At 33.3% G+C, this 24,023-nt stretch overlaps 1 protein-coding gene across 1 annotated transcript; it reads left to right on the forward strand.

The window, feature by feature from the left end:
• Positions 1-508: 508 nt before the first annotated feature.
• On the forward strand, positions 509-6,947 carry LOC114186781. The gene is made up of 6 exons (XM_028074794.1): positions 509-603; positions 2,549-2,689; positions 3,687-3,815; positions 4,241-4,393; positions 6,381-6,425; positions 6,697-6,947. Exons 1-6 carry the CDS (start codon positions 556-558, stop codon positions 6,802-6,804), a joined length of 624 nt encoding a protein of 207 aa, XP_027930595.1. The 5' UTR covers positions 509-555; the 3' UTR covers positions 6,805-6,947.
• Positions 6,948-24,023: the final 17,076 nt, after the last annotated feature.

Below are 24,023 nucleotides of genomic sequence, written 5' to 3' on the forward strand. Positions count from 1 at the left end.
TATAGAGACATTAATTACTTTATTTGTATTGACAAAAGGTTTACCATGCATTTTTCTTAAATATGTTATTAGTTTCTACAGCCAACATAAAAGAATTTATTTGTTTTTCATCGTTTTATTATTGTAAAATTATGAATTATAAAATATGTTATTTTATTTTCATTTCTTCAAATTTGAATCCATTTTTTAGTTCACAATATTCATTTCGAGATAAATAAATAACATTTATTTTAAGATCTTAAAGGTAACATATTTTCACAATATATTACAATATAGTCACTTAAAATGGTTATTTAAATATTTAATCCTTTACAATGTATTTAAAAGTCAACACATTTATTACAATTAATACTTTATTTTTGAAACCATTTAATAAGATAATTATCCATATTAAATGTATATACAATAAACTATGTTATGTAATTAATATGTTTAATTTAAGAGAGTTACTTCAACCCTTGTTAAAAGGCACCAACCCACTCTGTGAAGTGTCTTGCTTTTACTCAAAAACCTCTCATTCATCATCGTTTCAACTTTGTGTAGCACCACAATTCCATGGATGCCACCAACAACAATTCAAATCTTCTCATTTCCCCAAAGGAGGTAACAACTTCAAATATTCCCTTTTTTTTCTCTTAAGTTATATGTTTTGGTAGGAGAAAAGATTATGAAATATTTTTTATACGTACTTTTTTTTTGTATATGTTTTAGATTCTTGTATATGTTGGTCGGAACACTTCAAATGTTTCGTGATTTATAATTTTTTTTTCTTGAAGGTACTCTAATTTCTGTGTTGTATGTGGATTTTTGTTATAACATTGTTTGCTTGGATGTGATTTATGTATGATTCAAATCTATTTGTATGAAAAACCCTAGAAATATGTTTGAATGATGAATGAAAGGATGATTGTTTTTAGTAGAAATTAAATATTTTACAATAAAATATATTATTTGGATATATAAAAGTTCTTTAAGAAAAATGAATACTTATCTCTCTTTTTCTCAGTGTTTCTGAACTCTCTTCACTCACCCTATCTTACCAAGAGAGTTATTTTGAAAAGGTTAAATGTTAAATTTAAATTTTTGAATAATTATCTAAAAGTGAATTTTCAATATGGACTAACTTAAATGGTTCAGTTTAAACTAGGAATGTGAATTGATTTATACATACGAAATATTTTTTAAAAAAATCAAATATAAAGAATTCCAGAATGACAATTTTTGCACGAAACAAGAGAGAGGCTATTAATAATATTTAGTTAAATTTTGGTGGCACTAACATTTTGGGATAAAATTATTACAGGGATTATATGATTGTGAAGTCAAATTTCATTTGTTTCAATTTGCCTAGTTTTTCATTTCTAGATTCAAAGACACAACAATAATAATGTGAATTGTAGTTCATGTATACAAAGAAATAGAGTGAGAGACACATTAATACATTTACCATTTATGTATACTTCAATTCTGATAAGTTTAGGTCTCAGAAATTTGGAATACATCCTTATCATTCTCAAGTACATTTTCTATACAATATGATTTAGGAATTTTAACCAGAGCAAGAATTTGTTCACTTAAACAAAAATCAAATTGAGAGCAAAGGTCATTTTTTGCTTTATTTTGGTTATAAAATTTCTCTTGAGTAAGGAAAATTTTGCTTGAATGAAAATATCATGCAGCAAATGAAAAACTAACATATGCACCATTTTAAAGAAACTTAAAATAGCCAAATACAACTATGAATTGTGCCATTATTATACTTCACTTATTCCAACTCAATTTGAATCATTATTGCTCAATACAACATTCATTGACATTGAGTTCTTAAATCAATACATATTTTACTTTGGAAAAAACTAGCTTTGCTTATGCAATTCAAAGTCAATTTAACGCATGCCTCAACTCCATATACTAACATGCATAATTTTTTACCATACCAACATTCCAAAAATATATAGTAGTAATCTATAACTTCATAACTCATAATTTCACAATTTTTAACTTAAAATAGCATTCTTACTCCAATTTGTAACATTATTTCTTACAAAATAATCAATAAATTTACTTTACTTTTAATATGCAAAAATTTAGTAACTACTTTCTAACCTAAGCAGGAGAATCAGTCAAATACACAGTTTTTTTTTTTGTCATTAAAAAACTAATCGGGTATAAATAATTCTTAGTTTTCAAGTCAGCAAGGTATAATAATATTTTAAAAGATACAAGCTTTAGAGAAATGGATGTAGAAGGAAAGTAGAGAGTGAGAACATTGAGAGAGAAAGATATATAACATGCAAGTAAGAAAGAAAGAGAAGAAAATAGAATTTTGAAAAAAAAAAGTAGGAGAATTTAAATATATCTTTCTTTAATTTTTTGATACAACAAAACTGTAATAGAATTTCAAGTTTCAAAATGACCAAAATCTTGTGTTGTAATTTTAAAATTTACAATACAAATACATGTTCTTTTGTTTTGTTGTTTAATGCTGTTGAATACATGTTAAATATTGACTAAGTATACTTTAACTATCTCCTTGAACTTAATATAGGAGGAATTCCAAACACCTCCATCAAAGGTTTCTGATTCAAGAATAAATGAAGAACCTATTGCTGCAAACCCAATATCATTTTACATTTCTGAGGACTCTCTTATCCATTGCCATGATATGGTTGGCATGCCAACAAATAAGGTATATATATTTAATCTTTGAGTTAAATGTGCATTTTACATATGTCAAATCATCTTACCTTTAATTTATTTTTACTAGCTTATGGACATATTTAGGTCAAAATTGTGAGCATTAGGATGCACTTTTGTTCGTTTTCCTTTCATACACATCATGTAGTTCATTAAAGAAAACTGTTAGTTATATAATCTCAAACATATGAGTGTTCTTTAAGTAATCACTGTTTGAATTTTTCATATTTTATGATATTTTTCTTATAAAAAAAATTAGAAAAGATTTTTTATATCATTTTATTAATAATTTTAATTGATAGATAATTTTTTTATAAATAATTATTTTCTACAAATTCCTAAATTTGTAACTATTTATTTCTTACAAGTGAAAAGTATTTTATATCAAATATTTTGTAAAAAAAATTGATAGTGATTTCTTATAAATTATTTTTCGTAATAAAATTTATAAGTATTTTTTATGAAAAAGATATCTAAAACAAAACTAACAGGAAATGCATATATATTATATGTATTCTCATAAGCTTAACCATGAATGAATCAGTTATATGTCAGGAATTTTTCTGCTCATTTCTTAGGAAGTACTAGTGTTTTGTTTGGACTGGACTGAGATACAGATTATTATCGAACAACAGTAATGTAAATTGTTTTATAGTCTATATTCATTGTATTTCTATTAGCTTTCTTTGTCCTTTTTATAATTTACAGATTTAATATTTGTCCGTAGTAAACAAATTGGAGTATTCTAAATACTTTTATATTTATAATTTATTTTTTTCTGATAAAAAGAAATTTGCCAGCATATATACCTAAGACTTATTATCAGCTACTGATAAATATACACACTTTTTGAATCAGGAAAAAGAAAATCTAAAAGTCCCCACTGATGAAACAATGATATGTTACTTGCAGAGTTATAAAAGGACAGTGCATATTATTTTTATCTTTTTTTTTTCATCAATAACCTTATATATGCTGCGTATTATTAGCCTGAAACTCCATCTTCAACTCAAAATTCAAGTTCAAGGAGAGGAAGACGCCCTAAACAAGCACCTGAATGGATTGAAAACTGGGATGTTGAAAGCAAAAAGCGACCAAATGGTAACAGATTTGATAAGGTATATGTAATCTTCTTCGAGTAATTTTTTCTATGTTATAACATATCAACATTAAAGAAAATTTACACTGTTGATGGACATGGCAAAACATTAGAAGAAACCCCTTTAGTTATGTCTATCTCAAAGCTTTATTTTTAATATGAAAAATTAATTATATATAACTTACTTCCTTCATTGTCAGACTCAAAATAGGAAGGCTAATTCTAAATCCACATCTTTATATATTATAGAAAAATTCTAGAGAAAACATTAACATACATGTTTAAATTGTTTAAATGTATATTTGATATGATAGATTGGTACTATATATATTTAGTCATAGAGATTTATGTCTTGTTTCTGTACATGGTTTATTTCAAAGGCGTTATTTCATCTTTGCTTTGTGTTGTGATCACTCATTTTACTGCAAAATTTTGGTTTTGCAGACTTATCGTCATAAGGAGAAAGGGTTTCTGTGTCGATCTTTGCTAGAGTGTGAGAGATATGAGATGCATGGTATTCGTCCTCAGCCTCGCAGAGTGAAAAAACAAGAAAAAGAAAAAGAAGAAAGTAGCAACAAATCTAAAACTGAAACGGAAGTAAGTATATATATATGCTTATTTTCAAAATACTATGAGCTATAATAGCAACACACTCACAGACATGATGCATGACATCTTAGCAAATAAACCTTGAATAAACTTATTTACTTCCTTATATTTTTCATGTAAACAAAATATTACAATTTATAGAATTTATTTCGGCTTTTCGTCTCTGATCCTTAAACTTTGTCATCAAGACATAATTATTACCTATTAATCAATACAATAAATCCATGACCCTTCCACTCTAAAACACAAAAAAAAAAACTCTTAAACAAATTAACTATTCATAAAACAACTCATTTAATCTTATTCCATTTAAGTTTATCTGACAAAACTTCTCCTTAAATTAAAAATCTTCTTTATGTTAGGTCTTCTATCCTTCATCCCGGTTTTGCCAGGTGTAGTCAGCACCAGGCTTACTCATTTCATGAATTGTCGGATTCTTCACTATTTTTGTAGTTGACTTGTTATTCTCTTTGGCCTACTTATTCTTCTTTTTGACTGATGTGTAATTCGCTCTCATTGTAGCTAACTTGTACTTCACATTCTCAACGACAATTTTGTTTTTAACCAGGTTCTTTGTTATCTTATCATCTCACTTGTTCTTACCTGAGTTCATATCAATATACCAATCTCCTTTTGAGTTGTCCACTTGCTCCACCGAGTTATCCACATGCTCTATTGAGTTATACAAGTTGTTAAGGAAACTCTCTTGGCTATTTGAGCTTTCCATGCCCCTCATTGGACTATCTGAGCTTTCCTTGTCCCTCTCCGAGCTACTCAGTTGTCTAGTTGGCCTATCCACGTTTCTCAGTTGTTTTGCTGAGTTCACCACACTACTCGATTGTTTTGCCGAGTTCTCCAATTTCCTGTGCTCACCCCTGAGTTATGTTCCATCATCAACAACATAGCTTCTTCTGCAAGGTTGATCGTTTCTTTCTTTCCACTCTAAATCAACACTCTATTGCAAAATGTCTGACCTTACCACAACTAAATCATTGTTTGAGTAACAGTCCTTTGCACAGTGGCCAAACTTGCCACACTTGAAGCCCTCAATGTTTGAGTTGGTTGACCGACCTCCTCTCCATGGACCTTATCATCTTTCGTGCCAATTTTTGGATCGGTTGTTCTTTTTCTTCTTTTTGTCCTCAACTTCTACCACCATAATTGATTCCTATACCTCCTCGGCATCTCCTTGTGCCTTGAGTATTCTGAGCCTCTCTTATTTGGAGTAATTCTTTTTCAAGTGACTTCCATTTCTTCTTTTGTTGCCCCTGAGCCTCAAGGATCAGACAAACTCTTCGGCCGAGAGCGTTGACATGTCCTTAGATTCCTCAATCGCGCACACCACATTTCTTAAAATCATGATAATTATATAATTGTTATAGTGGAAATTCACATATATTAAATATTATCTAAATAAAAAGATTATAAATTATTATAATCATAAACATTACGGACATTTTAAATTATAAATTAGATATTTTACTTATAACTATTGATAAAATATCTTAAAACATTATATATGAATAAATGTTGAACAAGATACGTAATACTAATTGAATGATTGGTACAACGTAATCACAAACGCATTATTCTTTCTAACATATATGGAAGTATACCAAACACATGGGTAAGGAATAATGATATAGGGTGTTACATTTTCTATATGATATTTCTCATTGAGGTTTTTCATATGCCATAGTTTAGGGCATTTTGGAAATTGATATGTAACTGTAGTACTGAGTGTGCTTATTTGGGAGTTTGTTATCTTTTTGATTCATATTCAGTTAATGCTATTTTAAAATATTGCTTAAATTAAAAAAAAAAATTATGGATAACTATGAAGAAGAAAGTGGTGTTCCTTTACTGCTAAAAGTGTTTTTCAAAATAAGGAAGCACAATATGAGGTAAGCACATATATTTAATGGTTCCTATATTTGATAAAAGTGTTGTTTTAAAATATTGCTAAAATATGTAGGAAATGGTCCTGGGTAACGAGAACAACCAAGTAGCAGAAACTGAGGTGAGTGTGATCGTTTTGATTTTGGTTTTTCATATCTTTGCAAAATGTTTTTTTCCTCTTAAATATTGCAGAAACAAGGAGACATATTTGCTGTTGAAAAGAACAAAGAACCAGAATTTAAATTCTTTTTTCAAATTTAGTGTACTTTATCCATTCACCATGGAAATTTAACTTTTACTGTCAAAGTTTATTGCTCATGACAGAAACAGAAAAGAAAAAAGGTAGAAAATGGAATTAAACATATTTTCATGCTTTGCTTTGAATTTTCCAGGAAGCGATTATTGCTCGAAGAAGAGAAGAAGCAGAAAGTATGAAAGACATTGTTGAAGAGTTTCTTGCAGAAGCTCATTACAATCAGCTTCACATGTTCAACCCTTGATCCACATGTGGGAAAAAAAGGACTTTAATTTCAAACTAAATGATAACTTATTATCATCATTTCCATGATTCTGATACATTTTATCTTGACTTGCTATGTTGATAACTTTCATTCAAGTTAGGTCTTAACTTTCTTCTATTTGATATAACATGTGCATGAACTGTGAACAATTTTCTTTCAAATCCTCTTCCTTGTTATGTTATCAATGTTTCCAATTTTTTTTTGGCATCTAACCCTTTTTCCTCTGTATTCCTAATTTTGGTAATAACTGCTTTAAAATATTTATAGTAACTGTGTTTCATGCTAACAAAAGTTTTGCATAAGAAGGCACAGAATAATCAGAAAAAAAAAATGGTCTTAATCTTTATATGGAAAAAATTAGCTCTTGGATTTCAACCATAATTTTTCTAACTGGCCCTAAACTTAGCATTTTCTTGCTGTTTTTATCTGCAACAATATGAGTATATACTAGTTGTAATTACTGTCAAATCTAGAACTTTCAAATGAATTATTGTTTATAGAAATTATCAAATAAATTCAGAATGAAATATAAATTATTTTATTGTAATTTATGCCAAATCAAGCTAGTGTTTTAAATATAATATTTGTTTGCACTACACTAAAATAGTCAATAGATAACGTTTTATAGACAACGCTTATTTAAAACATTCTTGGAGGTAAAGATCTTGTTTTATCCTTATTTGTAAACATTCTTGAAAATTAAATGCATTTATACATGAGTTATTTTTATTGTTATTTGTTTTCTTCTCATGAATATACTTCATCTATTTCTATATTGGTTTCTTTTAGTGTGATACTTGGACACATCTTGATCATTATTATAAAAATATGGTTTCTTTTAGTGTGATACTTCATTTATATCTTAACTTCGGTTTTTATATATTTATCATGTAAGAGAAACTTATTTAGAAACATTAATCTAATTTTTATATATTTTTTTTCATTTTTAACCCTCACTTTTTACTTTTACTTCTTTTCTCAAAAATATATCTAATTAATATAATTTTCTAATAGATTTAAAAATATAACTATCATTACAAGAAGGGATGACTTTTGTCTATGGTTAAGTACAAAAATAGGACATTCAGATTTTGTATAAGGATTGAAACATTGTTAGCATCTCTATAAATATATAGACATATCTTGTTGAAAAAAAAAACAATTATTTCTCAATGAAAATTAGGTTAACTAATTTTATACTATTACAATAAATTAAATTCAAAACTAAATTGTACTAAATTTATAAATTTAAATGTATGTCAAATAATTGTTTTTGGAATGGGATACGCCACTGCGATAGGTAGGAAAGTTTTTAGACAGTAATTATGTATGTATAGTTCATTTAGGGTTCATTAAGGAAATAAAGATTGTATATAAGTGTAATAGGATTTTAACATCCAAAATGTTTTATAAAAGATTAAAATATTGTTTACTGATAAAAAAAAAGTATATCAAATAAACTTTTAAATGAAATGTTGTCAAATACAATTATGTTTAAACTTTAAGTGAAATATTGGATTCATTTTGTATTATGTTATTGGTCTAATTAGTCTTTCTTCAAACATAAAAATCATTTCAATATTCTCCTAATTTATATTCTCATAATATGTTTTTCTTCACCTGTTTGTCACGCTTAATTCTTTATCACCTCTTCGGAGGACATTGCAAAGTATTAATCATATATTTTTCATGCTATTTTCTCTCTTTTTTATTCTCATCTACAAGCAATGAGTCTTTTTTATCTCGCGACAATTGACAACACTTTTTTAATGAGAAATATTCAATAACAATTTTAGAGACATGATTATGGATTAAAATGTGAAAAGAAAAAATATCCTAAAATTCAAAATACTTACATGAACGTTATACCAATAAATTGAATACAAAATGTATGCCTAGTTAAAGGTATCTTTTATGCAATATCTCTTGTCATTCATGGATCTTGGGTAGTAATATTATCTTAGGCGACTTTTTCATCAAGTAGACAAAAGTTTAAAGTGAATAAATAAAAAAAATTTAATGATAATATATTAAAATTATAATTAACTTTATCTGAATGATTAAAACCACACAATGAAAAAAAAATACTTCATTAAACATGAAAAGGTAGTAGAGTGTTATCGTTTTTATTTCTAGACCAGTAGAGTGTTATTGTGATTATTTTTATGCCAGTAGTGTTATATAACAGTGAATTTTATTGTTTACAATACACTTTTATTATGATTTGGAAAATTGGCTTTCCAATTCACTATTAGTATCCTAATTCTACTAATTATTTAAAATTTATTTTTGTTGAGAAATTATATGTATTGTTAAGTCTCTTTAGAAGATATATTCTAACTCTTGCGAGAGTGATCTCATTCTCAAAAGATTAGGTTACGGTTGTATTTTATTGTCTTTTTCATTCCATTTTCACATACTCCAACACTTATTGAATAAATATTCCACAACGTATGTTAGGAATCTAAAACCTCATCTTCTTAGAGAATTTCTAAAAGATATTAGATTCTCAACCCACTGCACCATTTTGTAGTTTAAACACACAACTTAAAATGTTGCCTAAAGTAAAAAAAAAACGTGGTTCTAATACCAATTGTTAGATTGAGCACTCACCATTAAGTCAAAAGCTATAACTAATAGTTAAAGTGCAACTCTTTCTTCTTAAGATTGTAACAACCAAAGTGTCATGATTTGATTATGACATAGCCTAGTTACCCTCCACCACAAGACAATTGAGCCATCTTACAATAATTTAATTAGGTCACATGATGGTAATTTAAATATATTTAATGTTAAATTATGACAATTTTAAAAATGTGGTCTAAACTATCCACATTTTAACAATTGTTGTCTATAACTATCAACATTTTCTACTATATTGCTTAAAATAAATATACATTTTTGTGTATACTCTCTAGGTTTAAGGCAAGTAAAACTCACTATATAAGCAACAGTAAAAAATATTGTGGCTTATTCATATTTTACGCAATGGTCTTCTAGTTGTTGTCATGCTAGCGTTTCCTAATCTACAAGTATGAAAACGATTCATAATGTATAGTATAAGGAAAAACACAAGAGGCCACAATTTTATTGTTTTGCCCACATTTTCTATGGGCAACTTTTAAAAAAATGTTGTATAAATAATCAACGATTTATAAAATATGGCCTTTAGTAGTTTTAAGCCACACTTATATATTTGTGATCATTTCTATATTTAGGCAACACTTTTATATGTAAGACCCAGAAAAAATTAAATAAATAAATAAATATTTATTTAATAAATGTGATTGAAGAAATTTATAAATTAGTTAATGAGGAAAGTTATAACAAGAAGCAACGGTAGCCTAAGTAGTTAAGCATGCTAAGTGTCTTGGTTCAAGTCCTGTGTATGCCATTAGTGTGACATTTAATTATTATGTTTTTTTAGGTATGCATGAACATATGATATGTACTTTGTATTTATTTATGTACATCAAATGTCATGAAATATGTAGTGGCATGATGGTTGTGCATATGCTTCGTGATTGAAGGGATGAGAGTTTGAACCTTGGCTAGTGCTAAGTAGTTCCTTTTACGTTGGAATTATTTTGCTACGTGGTAGAGAATTCAGAAACCCTAGTCGTCTCAGAGTAGCTAGAAGGGTAGCTTATGGCAGTTATGGTGCAGGAACTCATGTAAATACAAGTTAATGACCATTAAAGTAGTTCTTTTTTATTTTATTTATTTTATTTGGGTTGAAAAAAAGGAGTGAAGAAAGAGTTTAGTGAAAGGAAAAAGGAGGGGCATAGTTGTGGCAAGCAGAGAGGGTTTTAAGAGACCAAAAATTTTGTAACCCAAAGAGTGTAAAGAGTGTTAGTGAGGGTTCTTAGTGATAGGCAAGGGTGAGATCGATTTTGGATCAAGAAGGAGCTTATGAGCGCAATTAGAGCAGGAAATCCAGGTAAGGGGAGTTGCTTTATGTGCTTATATCATTGATTATGTTTTTGTGGTATGTTGAATGCATGTGGTGCCTCTTCTCTGTCATTTTTTTCCTGTTTTTGCATTTTTTTGGTTTCTGCTCAGGAACCGCTTAGCGGTGTTCATGGCCTGCCAGGCAACTCATACAATGCAGGTTTAATTTCTGGGTTTTGCCAAAAACCACCTGGCGGCAATTATGGTCCGCTAGGCGACACATACTGAGTTGTTCATTTTCTGTGTTTCTGTTGAATTTTGTGCACTTGTGAGTTTTTGTGTGAATATATATATATATATATATATATATATATATATATATATATATATATATATATATATATATATATAAGTTTGAATGTGGGATGATGTTATAACTAGATGATAATTGTTATGTATAACATGACCTTGATGAATTGATGATTGCACTACCATACGGGGGAAATTTGGGGTTTGGGCATGAATGGAAAGCATGAAGGCCATGTTATAATTTTTGTGTTCTTCTGCTGCCTGATCTAACGGACCATGTATGAATGTTGGAGATAAGAATTAATGTAATTCTCATGCAATTGAATGTATGGTTTGATTTGGGGTTTTGGGGTTCGCCTAAAGGAGAAATCTGGATTCTGCCATGAATCCTGAAGCATCGCCTGGCAGTAGTTATGCACCGACAGTCGATGCCCAGTGTCCAGTAGGGCATAATTTCTATGATATGTTGGTGCAAATTGGGTTGTGGTTGAAATTTTCCTTTGAATGCATAATTTTTTTGATGTAAAAGCAATCTATGGTTTCTGTTGCGAGTCTAATGTGTGGGATATGGATATACGATGATGTTAACTTGATTTGGTAAGTGATAATTGAACTAAAAAGGGACTATTGCAAGGGTTGGTGAGGTAAGTTATGATTGTGCAAGGGTTGTTGTAAGACCCGTGAAATTAATTAATTAAATAATTAATTAATTAATGCGAGTAGAAAGAGCCTTTATGGCATTAATTATTGTTTGATGTGATGTGGAGGAGTACTAGCTCAAATGGTTGAGAGTACTTTATTTGTATGAGAGGACTTGGGTTCGAGTCCTATGTATGCCAATTATGTGTTGTTTGGTTTATTATTATTTTGTTTTGGTAATGTAATTGTGAATGGTGAGTGATAGTATAATCATAAGATTATAATGGTTATCACAAAATGTGATTTGGCATAGTGGTTATGCTTTGTTCTTATGAGTGGAAGGTCACGGGTTCACACCTTGATGGACATAGAGTAAGCTTTATTTTTGCTAAATATTAGTTGTGGTTTGAATGTGAAGAGGGGAATAGGGTTTCTGTAGTTTGGTTAGTTCACCTATAGAGAGGAGCACGAAATTGAGGCTGGTTAAGAATTGGCTGAGAATGAGGAATACTGTAATTCTCGCCCAAGCAAAGCAGATCGTTCTCGCCTAAGCAAGAGTTGCAGAGTTTCACTACTGGTTTAGGGGTCGAGCATCTCGCCCAAGCGACTGACTTGGTTTTTGAGCGACTTGGTCTCTCGCTCAGGCAAGAGCCACTCGCCTAAGCGAGGTCGCGACGTGACCTGAGTGTTTTAAGCTCGCTCAGGCGAGGTGAACTAGCCTAAGCGAGGTTGAGGGCTTAGCTTGGGCGAAAGTCCCTAACTTAAGCGAGTTTATGCGAATTTCCAGGTTTGTGTGTGCTTGTGTGTGTGATTTGGCTACTTTTTCCTAAGTATAGGAAGTATATGCATGTAGTGTGGTGTTTGCTTGATGGTTGGACACATGATGGGCATGGAACTGGTTGAGTTCCCGTCGGCTACTAATGGGCAAGGATTCCTTGGTATGGTGATTACATGTGTCGGGCGCACGATGGGCAAGGAACTGTTATGTTCCCATTGGCTACTATTGGGCAAGGAGTCCATAGTATGGTGATTGCGTGCGTGCCAGGGTCCAAGTTGAGAAGGCTTGGATGTTTTACTACAGACGAGGAGTCTGTAGGGCAGGACTATGAGCGGGATAGACTCATAGGGTTGGACCACGAATGGGTTAGTTTCGTGGAAGCACAGTGAAGTCCTAAGACCTAGTTCATGTATATGACTCATGAAGGACTATGAGATCATGGATGGGTAATTTGAAAACAATGAGATATTTAATTATGCTATTTTGGGATGGGTGACATATTTATTTCATGTGTGTTTTTATCTATTGTGCATAGCTCACCCTTTTTGTGTATTTATGGCGATGATCGGATAACTCGTTATCCGGGAGCAAATGATGTGACAGGCGGGTCAGGAGATGCATAGACTCAGAGCGAGAGATAACATGGAATTTTGTATATATATTTATTATTTTGTTTTTTAGATAACTTTGTAACCCTTTTGGGAGCCATTTGAATATTACTTCTGTTTTATAATTATGGACTCCTGTTTTTATTACATTGTATTAAAGTTTTAAATTTTCTATGTTTTTGGGAAATGATATTATATGAAATGAGGCATTTATTTTTATTTCTTATTTTTATATATTAAATATTAGTAATATTCATTAGAGATGTTACAGTTGTATGTAGTATTTGGGTTGTTGATTTTGGAGTCCCTCTTTGGAACGCGTGATTAATATGAGAGGAGGTTCATATTAATGATACTCTCGTGTAAGGTGTAAGACCCGTGGAATTTAATTAATTAAATAATTAATTAATTAATAAATGCGGGTGGGAAAAATCATTTATGACATTAAATTATGATGGGTATGATGTGGAATAGTACTAGCTTAAATAGTTGAGATCACTTTGATTGTGTGAGAGGACTTAGGTTCAAGTCCTATGTATGTCAATTTTGAGTTATTATTCGTTATTATTTTAATATATGTTAATCATGCTGTGAGATAATATGATAATGGGATTATAATTGTTAGCATGAAACATGAATTGGTATGATGGTTTGACATTGATTTGGCAATTGCATAGTTGGGGGTTCAAGTCTTGGAAAACACCAAATTAAACTTTATTTTTCTTTTGGTAATGTTAACTTTGGATGGAATTGGAAGGGTAAAGGAAACCCTAACTTGAATCAACAGAGTGGCTGTAACCACAATTCATAATGAGAAATGAATGGCCATTAACACATAATTAGGTGCATTTTCGTTTTTATCTTTGGACTAGCTTAAAGCACTAGTTTAAAAGGCAAAAGTGAGGGTTTAGGAAAGGTTTTGCAAGGCTGAAAATATACCTAGAAAACAGAGACGAAAATTAAGAGTGAGGGGAGTGTAGTGAGTGAATTATTGAGGCTGGGTTGAGGAGAATCAATGGTGGCCATTGGTGATCAAAGGAAGAGCTTGAAATTTCCAAGTTTAGCAAAGGAAACCAGGTTATGGGACCTGGACTCCGTTTTCTTTGTCATTTTATTAATTACGTGAAAAATATGATAACTTGAATGCATGATTCCTATTTTATCTGCGAAATTTTGATTTCTGAAAATTTTCCAGAAACCGCCTGGCGGGCTATATATAGTCGCCAGGTGGCTCATGCCAATTTTACGTATTTGTGGTGTTTCTGGAGGTAGCGCCTGGCGATGAAGCCCTGTACCGCCAGGCGACGCAAGTTGATAATCTAATTCTGGGTTTCTTTAATGAACTGCTTGGCGGTGATGAATTTCCGCTAGGCGACACGAGTCTATTGACTCGATTTCATGTTTCATGATTCTGTGCATCCTGGGGGAAATCCAATCGGGGGGAATTCGAAGGTTAGTGGTTACGAGATAATTGAGGTGGTATTTTGTTGAATTCCAATATGAATGACCAATATAATTGATGGAACAGTGTTAAGGTTGGAAAGAATTGAGACCTTGCTATTAGACCAAATGATGTTGAACTTTTGAGTGGGAAAATGGTAAGGGTTGAGTAGAGAATTACATATTGGGCTATATACGAGTGAGTGAGAGTATGAACTAAGGGAAAATTGGGTAGGAAACGTAGCAAGAGAATGAGGGACGTTGTTAAAGGATGTGACAGAACCTAGGAATTTCCATAACTGATGCACCGCCTAGCGGTGCGGAGCTTGCCGCCAGGCGACAGTGCAGAGGTGGCATTTTCTGGTTTGAGAGGGAGTTGAGGGTCTGAGGAAGTTTTATGAGAATGGATTCACTAAGATGGAGCCTGGAGTCATGGGATGGTGAGTCTATGAAACGAAACTACCAAAAATGGTAGATAGGTTATGTGTAAATGAATACATGAGAATAATAGGGAATAAAGGTAATTGAGATTCTGGTATGAGTCATAAAATAGTGTGAGGGTAATACGTGATTTTGAGTGGTCTATGAGGAATACAGTAATGAATACTTGAGATTGGTGGATAAAGGAATATAAGATAGCGGGATAAACTTTTATAGTTAGGTAAGTTAAATAAACCAGAGTTCTGTTTTGTGTGAGAAAGGTTGAATTGTGAAACCTTAAGGTTAATTGGTACTGTCAAATTGGAGTTTGAGAGCAAAGGTGGTAAGTTGTAATGGTGAGATATATTAACCTTGGTAGCATTTTAATTTAATTATTGGGAGTGTGTGGAAGAGGATTGGGGAGAAATTATATGGAGAGGTTTGGTGAATTGAATCATAGTGTAATTTGGTCGGACCATTTGGAAGCCAATTCTGTGCAGGTTACTGATATGGCGCCTGGCGGCAGAGTTGAGACCGCCAAGCGATAGCCAATATACAGAGGGCCTCTGGAGCGAGTGGCGCCTGGCGGAGAGGAAGATCCCGTCAGGCGAACGGAGCAGAAACAGTGGGGTTCTGGAATGTGGCGTCGGGCGGTGGTGATTGAACCGCCAGGCGGTGGTGACTGTGGTTACGTGTTTTGAGGCGCTTAGCGCCTGGCGGTACACGACACCCGCCAGGCGGTATGGGAGCTGGCAGCGCCTGGCGGCACGTGTCCCCTGCCAAGCGATTTGTACTGCTGCAACTTGGAAACTTTGATTTCATATGTGTGATCTACAAGGCTTCTAGTGATGCTTTAAAGGTGGGATTGTTGGTGTTCCTTGAGTTGTGGCTCGGAACGTATCCCTTGAGTTGTGGCTCGGGATAAGGGTTAAGCACGTGGAATTCCTTAAGTTGTGGCTCGTAATAGCATCTCTTGAGTTGTGGCTCGGGATGGCGGATGAACATGAGGAACCCTTGAGTTGTGGCTCGGGTTGGCGAGTGTTGCCGGTGTGAGTGTGCTGGTTGTTGTCAGTACGAATGGGTCCAGATAGATTGCCCTCCTCAGTAGTTAGCTGGCGAGTTTGGTAGTCTTGGGACGATGCGAACTATGTTCATATTTAGGAACTCCACCTGGCGTTATGGTGTATGATCCGTAACATGGTTTCCCGCACGTGCTCCATCGGTTGTGGCCGATAGGTATGGCAGCAAGTCATCTTGAAGTATTCACTAGAAGATGTAGAACACGAATAATCTGTTTGGGGTCAGGTGGCATGAATTAAAAGATGGAACAATGTGGGATGTTTGTGTTATTCCTAGTGATGTGTGTGTGTGTGTATATATATATATATATATATATATATATATATATATATGTAAAATTATATATGTTTTATCTGTTAAGCTCACCTTATCTGCTTGTGTTTGGCGATGATCGTGTACGCGGTACACGGGAGCAAATGTTGTTGATGTAGGTGGTTCAGGTGAAGCTTAGCTGCAGAGAGGGGATAGACTACGGAAAAACTTTTGTTTATTTTCCTTTAGCTTTGAAATAAAATGTAAACCCTCACGGGATTATTATAAACATGTATTTAGTGATTTTGGACTTAAACTTTTGCTGATTAATTAATAAATTTCGAATTTTCCCGCGTTTTGGGAAAATGAGGTATTATTAAATGTTGCGTATCTTAAATTATTGCTTTTATTTATTTATAAATCCATAATATCCTGACGGGATGTTACATAAGGATACGATCGGAGAGGTTCGTATGTTTCGTGCTCACACTTGAGAGTTGTTACGAGTAGGGAGGTTCATAGATGGTTGGATCACGCGTGTTGGACTACGGGCGGGAAGGTCCATAGAGTTGGACTATGAGCGGGGAGGTTTGTAGAGTTGGACCACAAGAGGGCAGGTTCGTGGAAACATTGGAATCCCTAAGAGCAGGTTGAGTGGGTATTGATCTTGTATAGGTCCGGTTTATGAGAATGGGAGTTTTACCTGACTTGGAATGATGACTTTGAGTATGAGACTTGTTGAGGCATTCCTTTAGTTGTGGCTCGAAATGACATTCCTTGAGTTGTGACTCAGAATGGAGGGTAAACACGTGGCGATCTCGGGTTGTGGCCTAGTGATATTGGTAACTAGGGTGAGTATGCAAGTTGTGGCTCGTATGAATTTTCTCCACTTGATTAGGCAATCACAGGTTGTAGCTAGTGACGTAGTTAATCTTGTGTCGAGAGTACGAATTGTAAATCGTATTGAGAACTCCACCTGGTGTTAAGGATGGTGGTTCGTAAAAGGATAGTCTCACACGTGTATCTACGGGTTGTGGCTTGTAGAGGTGGAACCACGAGTTGTGGCTCGTGTCAGCAAGTGTTGTCTCAAGGTCATTGTCAAAGTGTGTAGAAGCTGGTTGAACAAGGTGGAAGGCCATGATTTCTAGTGCATAATGAAAGCTTCTCAGAAAAGGGTTTGGGATAAATTATTATGCATTGGGTGAGGGTTTTATATTGTTTATGCATGTTTAATTATCTTCAGCTCACTCTTTCTGTGTGTGCTTGACGATGATCGTGTAACTTGTTGTATGGGAGCATATGATGTTTCAGATGGAGCTAATGATACATAGAGCCGAAGTGAGAGCTAGCATGGGGTGATTTTAATCAAGCATGGTTTTCTTGTATTTCCTTTATGAAGGATGTTTACCTTTGGAACTTGTAATATTTCAGTTTAAATTTAGAATTTTGGAACTATGCACATTAATGAAGTTTTAAATTTTCTGCATATTTGGAAAAGTGATTTTTATTAATTGCATATTTATTTTATTTATTTTATTATTTATTTCATTTAAATTAGTAATATCTGACCATGATGTTACATTATACATGGGGCTAGTTCGGTATGGTCTAAAGTAAAAAATGTAGTGACCATTGTGAAGTGCCCAATGAGATATTCATCTTTTCAAGTCTTATGGATTTTAACTTGTTAACAACATAGATAGCTCTATTGATAATGGACATAGGAGAACTTGTTTGGCCTCAAAAGATTGTATAGTAAACACAACACTTAGCCTCCTCTCACTCACTTTTATTTCTTTCAATTTAAATATTTGGAAATGAGGTGTAAACAATCAATTTCATGTGATTAATTATTTGTGTTGTGGTTTAGTGGTATGGTTAAGTTCACAAATTAGATTGCATATTTGGTTGTTTCTTAGCTCTAACTAAAAGCCAAGGTACTTTGGTGTAATTGAAGATATTTGGATGATGGATTACACATGTTTCAAAGTACGTACTTAAATAGATTAAGAACAATAATCTAGATTTTATCTTGATTGACCTAGAAAAGGAAGGCTATGCTGAAGAGCCACTCATCATGATATCTCAAGTAGGGATGTCCGGTCGGGCACGAATAATGCCTATCCGCAACCCAACCCGTAACAAAAAATTCACCCTTACAAGTACTCATGGATACCTGTGAATATTTTAAAATGAAAATATTTTATAAATTTTTAAAATAAAATTACAAAAATTATAAATTAAATTAAATATAAATTAAATTTTAGTTTTAATTAAATTTAATCTAATAAAATATAAATGAAATTTTAATTTTGATTAAATTTAACTTAAAAAACATAAATTAAATTTTAATTTTAATTTTTTGCGGGTAACTGGTACTTGCAAGTATAGATAGTGATAGTGTCCATTTTTACTTTTTTTTTTTGTTTATTATCATGAATAAATCAACTCTTTCCTAGCTTTTATTTTGTTATATCTTCAAGTTTAGTGTGTTTTGTATTGTTTTGTGTTTTAGTTGTTTTATGCTTGTTTTCCTCTAATATATCTTTTAAGTGTGTTAAATAAGTTAATATGAAGCATTTGTGGTGGAGGAAAACAAGAAAGAACTCAATGGAGCATGATTGAACAAGAAAAGATTAATTTTGAAGTAAATACTCGCGTTAGGCGCCTTTGAAATCATGCTCAGTGCTTCAAATACAAAATGTTGTCAAACTACCCAAGGCTGAACGGTGGAAAACTAGGGTTGAGTGTAGGGATGTCAACGGGGCGGGTAGGGTACAAGTAGTAGCTCCCCTGTACCCTACCCGCTGGATAAATATTTGCCCCGTACCCGTACCTATATCCGTCGGGTATCCGTTATGTGGGTACTCGTCTATTTTTTTCATATCCGCGGATATCCACGAGTACCCGCGGGTATTTACAAAATTATTTAAAAAATAAATATTTAATCATAAAATAAAATAAAATGCATCACTGTCATAAATTTTAAATAAATTTCAAACTAACTCAAGTCTATACAAGTCCAAATAATTATAAAAATAAATATAAAATGACGTTCAACACAATGGAAATTCTTTAATTAGTGTTTTGATCAACAAGCCTACTTTCTCCGACTGATTCCTGAAAAATAATCAAATAATAAACCTCAACTGTCACGTGCCAAGTATTCTTATTTTTGATTCCATCATTTGACAAGCATACCATAAACTTCATTGTCTATATAGGGTTTGATGTACATGCCCAATTTCAAAGAAGGAAAAGAGAAGAATGTCAAGGGATGTACTTGGAAAAAGACAACATACCAATACTTGAAATTGGAATAATGAAGACAGAAGACAAGATGTGCAGCTTATAAAAAATTAGGATAAAATGTTTTTTACTAATATATATATATATATATATATATATAAGGGTATTTTTGTGAATTAAAGTTTAGAAGGTACGAGTATCCACAGGTACGAATACTATGATACAAGTACCCGCCCCATTAACATGCGGGTATAAAAATACCCGTACCCACGGGTAGCGGGTATCCATTTTTAATACTCATTTCCTACCCATTGCGGATTTTATCCGCGGATACCCACGGATACGGATATTTTTGATATCCCTAGTTGAGTGCCACAAGGCTGAGCGGTGGCGAACTAGAGTTGAGCGCCACAAGGCATTGAAGAAAAGTATGGTTTGAAATTATTGGTTCCAACAAGTTTGAGAGTTCAAATTCTCAATCTTCGACAAGGTGATGGAAATGGGTTGAGTCGTTGAAACCTTAGGTTTGAGCTTGTTTTCCACAATGTTGTTGAACTAATTCTCCTCAAGGTGGATCATATATGCTACCTTGTGTAAAGAATTCCACATTGTAGTTAGGTCTCTTAAATAAGATGAGCTAGGAAAGGTGTTTGGCCATGAAAACATGTGGCTTCATTCTATGATGATAATGGGATTACTTTCTTATGAATAACCACAATTGCTCTTTAGAATGGTTACCTGAAGGCTATGTTTGTTAATCTATGCAGGTTGACAGTGTTCATGAAGATGGTATAATGGTTTTTAAAGATGGAAATGCAATAGGTGTTGACTTCATCATACATTGTAGCGCCTTCTAGAAATCGAGCTTGTGTTAAGTGAAAACTTGTTCATCAGCCTTAGCAAGCTTGTCTTCTAATTCCTTGCACCTTGTGGCACATCCCTCTAAGGCCTTCTGGTCCGCAAGTCGAGCAAGAGACATATCATCGAATCGACGCTGTAACTTTCGTGCCTCGTTGGTAGTTGCTTTCTCTTTCACTTCTACCTCTTTCCTCTGGTTGGTCTCCTTCTTTAGCCGATCAATCGCCTCCTCCAGTTTGCCGGCACACTCAATTGAGTTTGCTAGCCACCCATAACCCACAACACACACGCGTGCACACGCGTACACAAATATTAATTAATATAAAGGATCAATGCATAATTAGAAATAAATAAGATAAATAGTACAATAGTTTAAAATAATTTAAATAGAAATAAATAAAATAATTTATAATTCAGCCCACGTAAATATTATATAATTCAGCCCACACAAATATTAATTAATATAAAGGATCAATACATAATTGAAAATATATAAATAAGATAAATAATATAACAATTGAAAATATTTTAAATAGAAATAAATAAAATAATATATAATTCGGCCCAATAAAACTAGAGATGGCAATGCGGGCCAACCTGACTCGTTTAGGCCCGACCCACATAAGGCTCGCACATTGCGGGCTGGCCCGTCCTGCCCTGCACAATTTATGCGGGTTGCAATCATTGGTCCGCCCCACACATCACTTGGATCGCGAGCTCGCGGGCTGGCCCGCTTTTTATTATTATTATTTTTAATTCTTATGATGAAACTTTCAATATTTAAAAATTGGAAAACTTTAAGAAACTCATAAAATTAAGTAAAGACTTTGGGGAGTTGAATGATAAATTGATAATTCAACATTTTCATGTTCATATTTTGACATACACAATGTATTCTTTAAATTTTAGTACATTAAAAAATACATTATACTTGTCTTTTCCAATTATAGAAGAATTTGAAACGTTAATGCAAGAGTCTATAAAAAAAGGAATTAATAATATACACAAGTGCAAGCTTTTCTTTTATACGGGCTTGCGGCCGACCCACGCGAGCCGCAGACTTATGCGGATCGGGCCACTGCGGGCTCACTATCCTGGCTTGCCTCGTGTTTTTTCTGGCCCGATGGACTAGACCCATATTATCATCCCTAAATAAAACACACATAATAAGCATCATAAGCATCATATATATATATATATATATATATATATATATATATATATATATATATATATATATATATATATATATATATATATATATATATATATATATATATATATATATATATATATATATATATATATAACTTGTTGTCATCAATTTATCCGTAGTTACTTAAAATTCTAAATTTCGAGTATTTACATATTTATTTATTTATATATACATATAACTTGTTCTCTAATAAATATCAGTAGTTATTTAAAATTCTAAATTTAGAGTATTCACATTGCTTTTCATAGAGATGATATTGCTTAAATAACTTTAACTACAGATTAAATATCTTGTGCAAGAAAATTATCACAACATTGTCCATGTTAAGTTATAATAACATAATAAACTAAAAATACCAACTTAACATAAGTTAACTTTGTAAGACCCACTTTAATTTTGTCCTAAAATTTAAGGGCCTCTCTTAGTCAGTTGGGCCTAAGGCTGGCCCATAAGGCATCCCAAAACCCTTAAAACAGCCTAACCCTCTCATGTTCTGCCCACTTTGCAAAATCAGCCATCTTACTCCTCTTTTCCCCTCAAACAGTGCTCTGTTAGGGCTCGAAGCTCATTCAGATTCAAGTCAGCTCAACCTCATTCTATGCTCCTGAAGTTGTTGGGTTCGTTGCCGTAGGTGCTTGTGCTTTCCACTAGCATCTGTCCAGGTGAGGGAAACTAGGATTTTTCATGCTTTTATAAATAATGTGTCTTTTTGTTTCTGTTGGGTGCTATTTGATGTGCTTTTGATGGTGTGAAAATAATCGGTGCATTGTTTCTGGATGGGTTTTTGGCTTTGCATGCGTGAGAGCAGGTGAGATCTGCTATGCTCGCCTAAGCGAGCTGTTTCTCGCCCAAACGGGAAGCTCTCGCCTAAGCGAGGAGCTCTCGCCTAAGCGAGAATGGCAGTAACTCGCCCTTTTTAGTTTCGAGTGCTCGCCTGAGCGAAGGCCTCTCGCTTGAGCGAAATGGGCTAGCTTGAGCGAGAACTCGAAGTACTCTTTGTTTTCAATCTCGCTTAAGCGAAAGTTTTTCGCTTGAGCGAGAGACACTGTTGCCTGAGCGAGAGCTCCTTAGCTTGAGCGAGATTGACAGTTGTTAAATGCTTGTATGCTCCCATGATTGATTTGTTTACCCTTTTAAAGCATGAAATATGATGCCAACATTTTATACAATGTGCTTGTGTTTTCTTAAATTTTTGCTGTTTGGGATTTCGTGTTTTTACATGTTGAAACCATTAAAAAGCTGTCAGTTTAGCTTAAGCGAGGGATTTTAGCTTAAGCGAGATCAGTCTCGCTTAAGCGAGAATTTCTAGCTTAAGCGAGATCAGTCTAGCTTAAGCGAGAATTTCTAGCTTAAGCGAGACCAGTCTAGCTTAAGCGAGACCAGTCTAGCTTAAGCGAGATCAGTCTAGTTTAAGTGAGAATTGTTGTAGAATTTTAATTCCTTACTTTAACTTGAACTTGTGGATTGATTCAATTACTTTTAAAAACATGAATTGGGCGAATGGGTATGAGTAGAATGGTTTATGGTCTGTGATTGATAAGTTTAACATGACCTTGGCATGTGACTTGTATGAGATGGTTGGTAATCAAAGTGGCATGGTGTCGGTATGAATTACACTTCTATATTCATGAATTGGGAAGGATGATTTGGAATGGATTCAACATGGAACATGTATGAGGATGGATTATAAAGGTTGGCATGAGATTTATAAGCATGATAAATATTACTGTTTGTTTGAATATGTATAGTATGTGGTCAGTACGTAATTCCTTGGAATCTCTAGGTGAGATTTCAGGGTCGTGCTTCAGTGGTCGGGACGTAATTCCATGGCCCCTGTTAGTGGGTGTCCAGTGCCCCATCTATATAATTTGGTAAGGATTCAAGATAAAGATTGCATCCTGAGACTCTAAGGAGTCAGTTAGTCTCACTTAGAGCGGATTGACTCTTGTGGTGAGAGTAGCAGGAGGCCTGAAACTCATTAAGGGCTAACCTTGTGTGTGGGGGATTGATTCATGGTAACACTTGTAACACATAGCTCGGGGGTGAGCAGCTCGGGGGTGAGCAGAGGTATCCACCACAAGTGCAAGCATCCGCTGAATCCGACCAAATTATATGTATCCGGATGAGTCGAGTCGAGTCTTAGTGTATTGATTGGAAGGTCATAACATGCTTGGATGATATATGTATATTGGACTGTGAAAGTATATCTGATTGCATGATAAAACTAATTTTGGCTCTAGCTTACCCTTGCTTGTTTGATTGCCTTGTATGTTGTCCTTCTACCTTTGCGATGATCATCAATTTATTGATGGGAGCAGATGCGAGAGGTACTCGAGATCAACAGGGAAGAGATGATTCCGCTGCATAGTCTACCTGGGCTGGACTTCATATTTTATTTGGGCTTTTCTTTAGGGTTAAGGCTCGTGTGTTGTATTATCCCTAAGGCTTTATTTCGAAT

The sequence above is a fragment of the Vigna unguiculata genome, chromosome 6, assembly GCF_004118075.2.
Source record: "Vigna unguiculata cultivar IT97K-499-35 chromosome 6, ASM411807v1, whole genome shotgun sequence".
In the NCBI taxonomy this organism is placed as follows: Eukaryota; Viridiplantae; Streptophyta; class Magnoliopsida; order Fabales; family Fabaceae; genus Vigna; species Vigna unguiculata.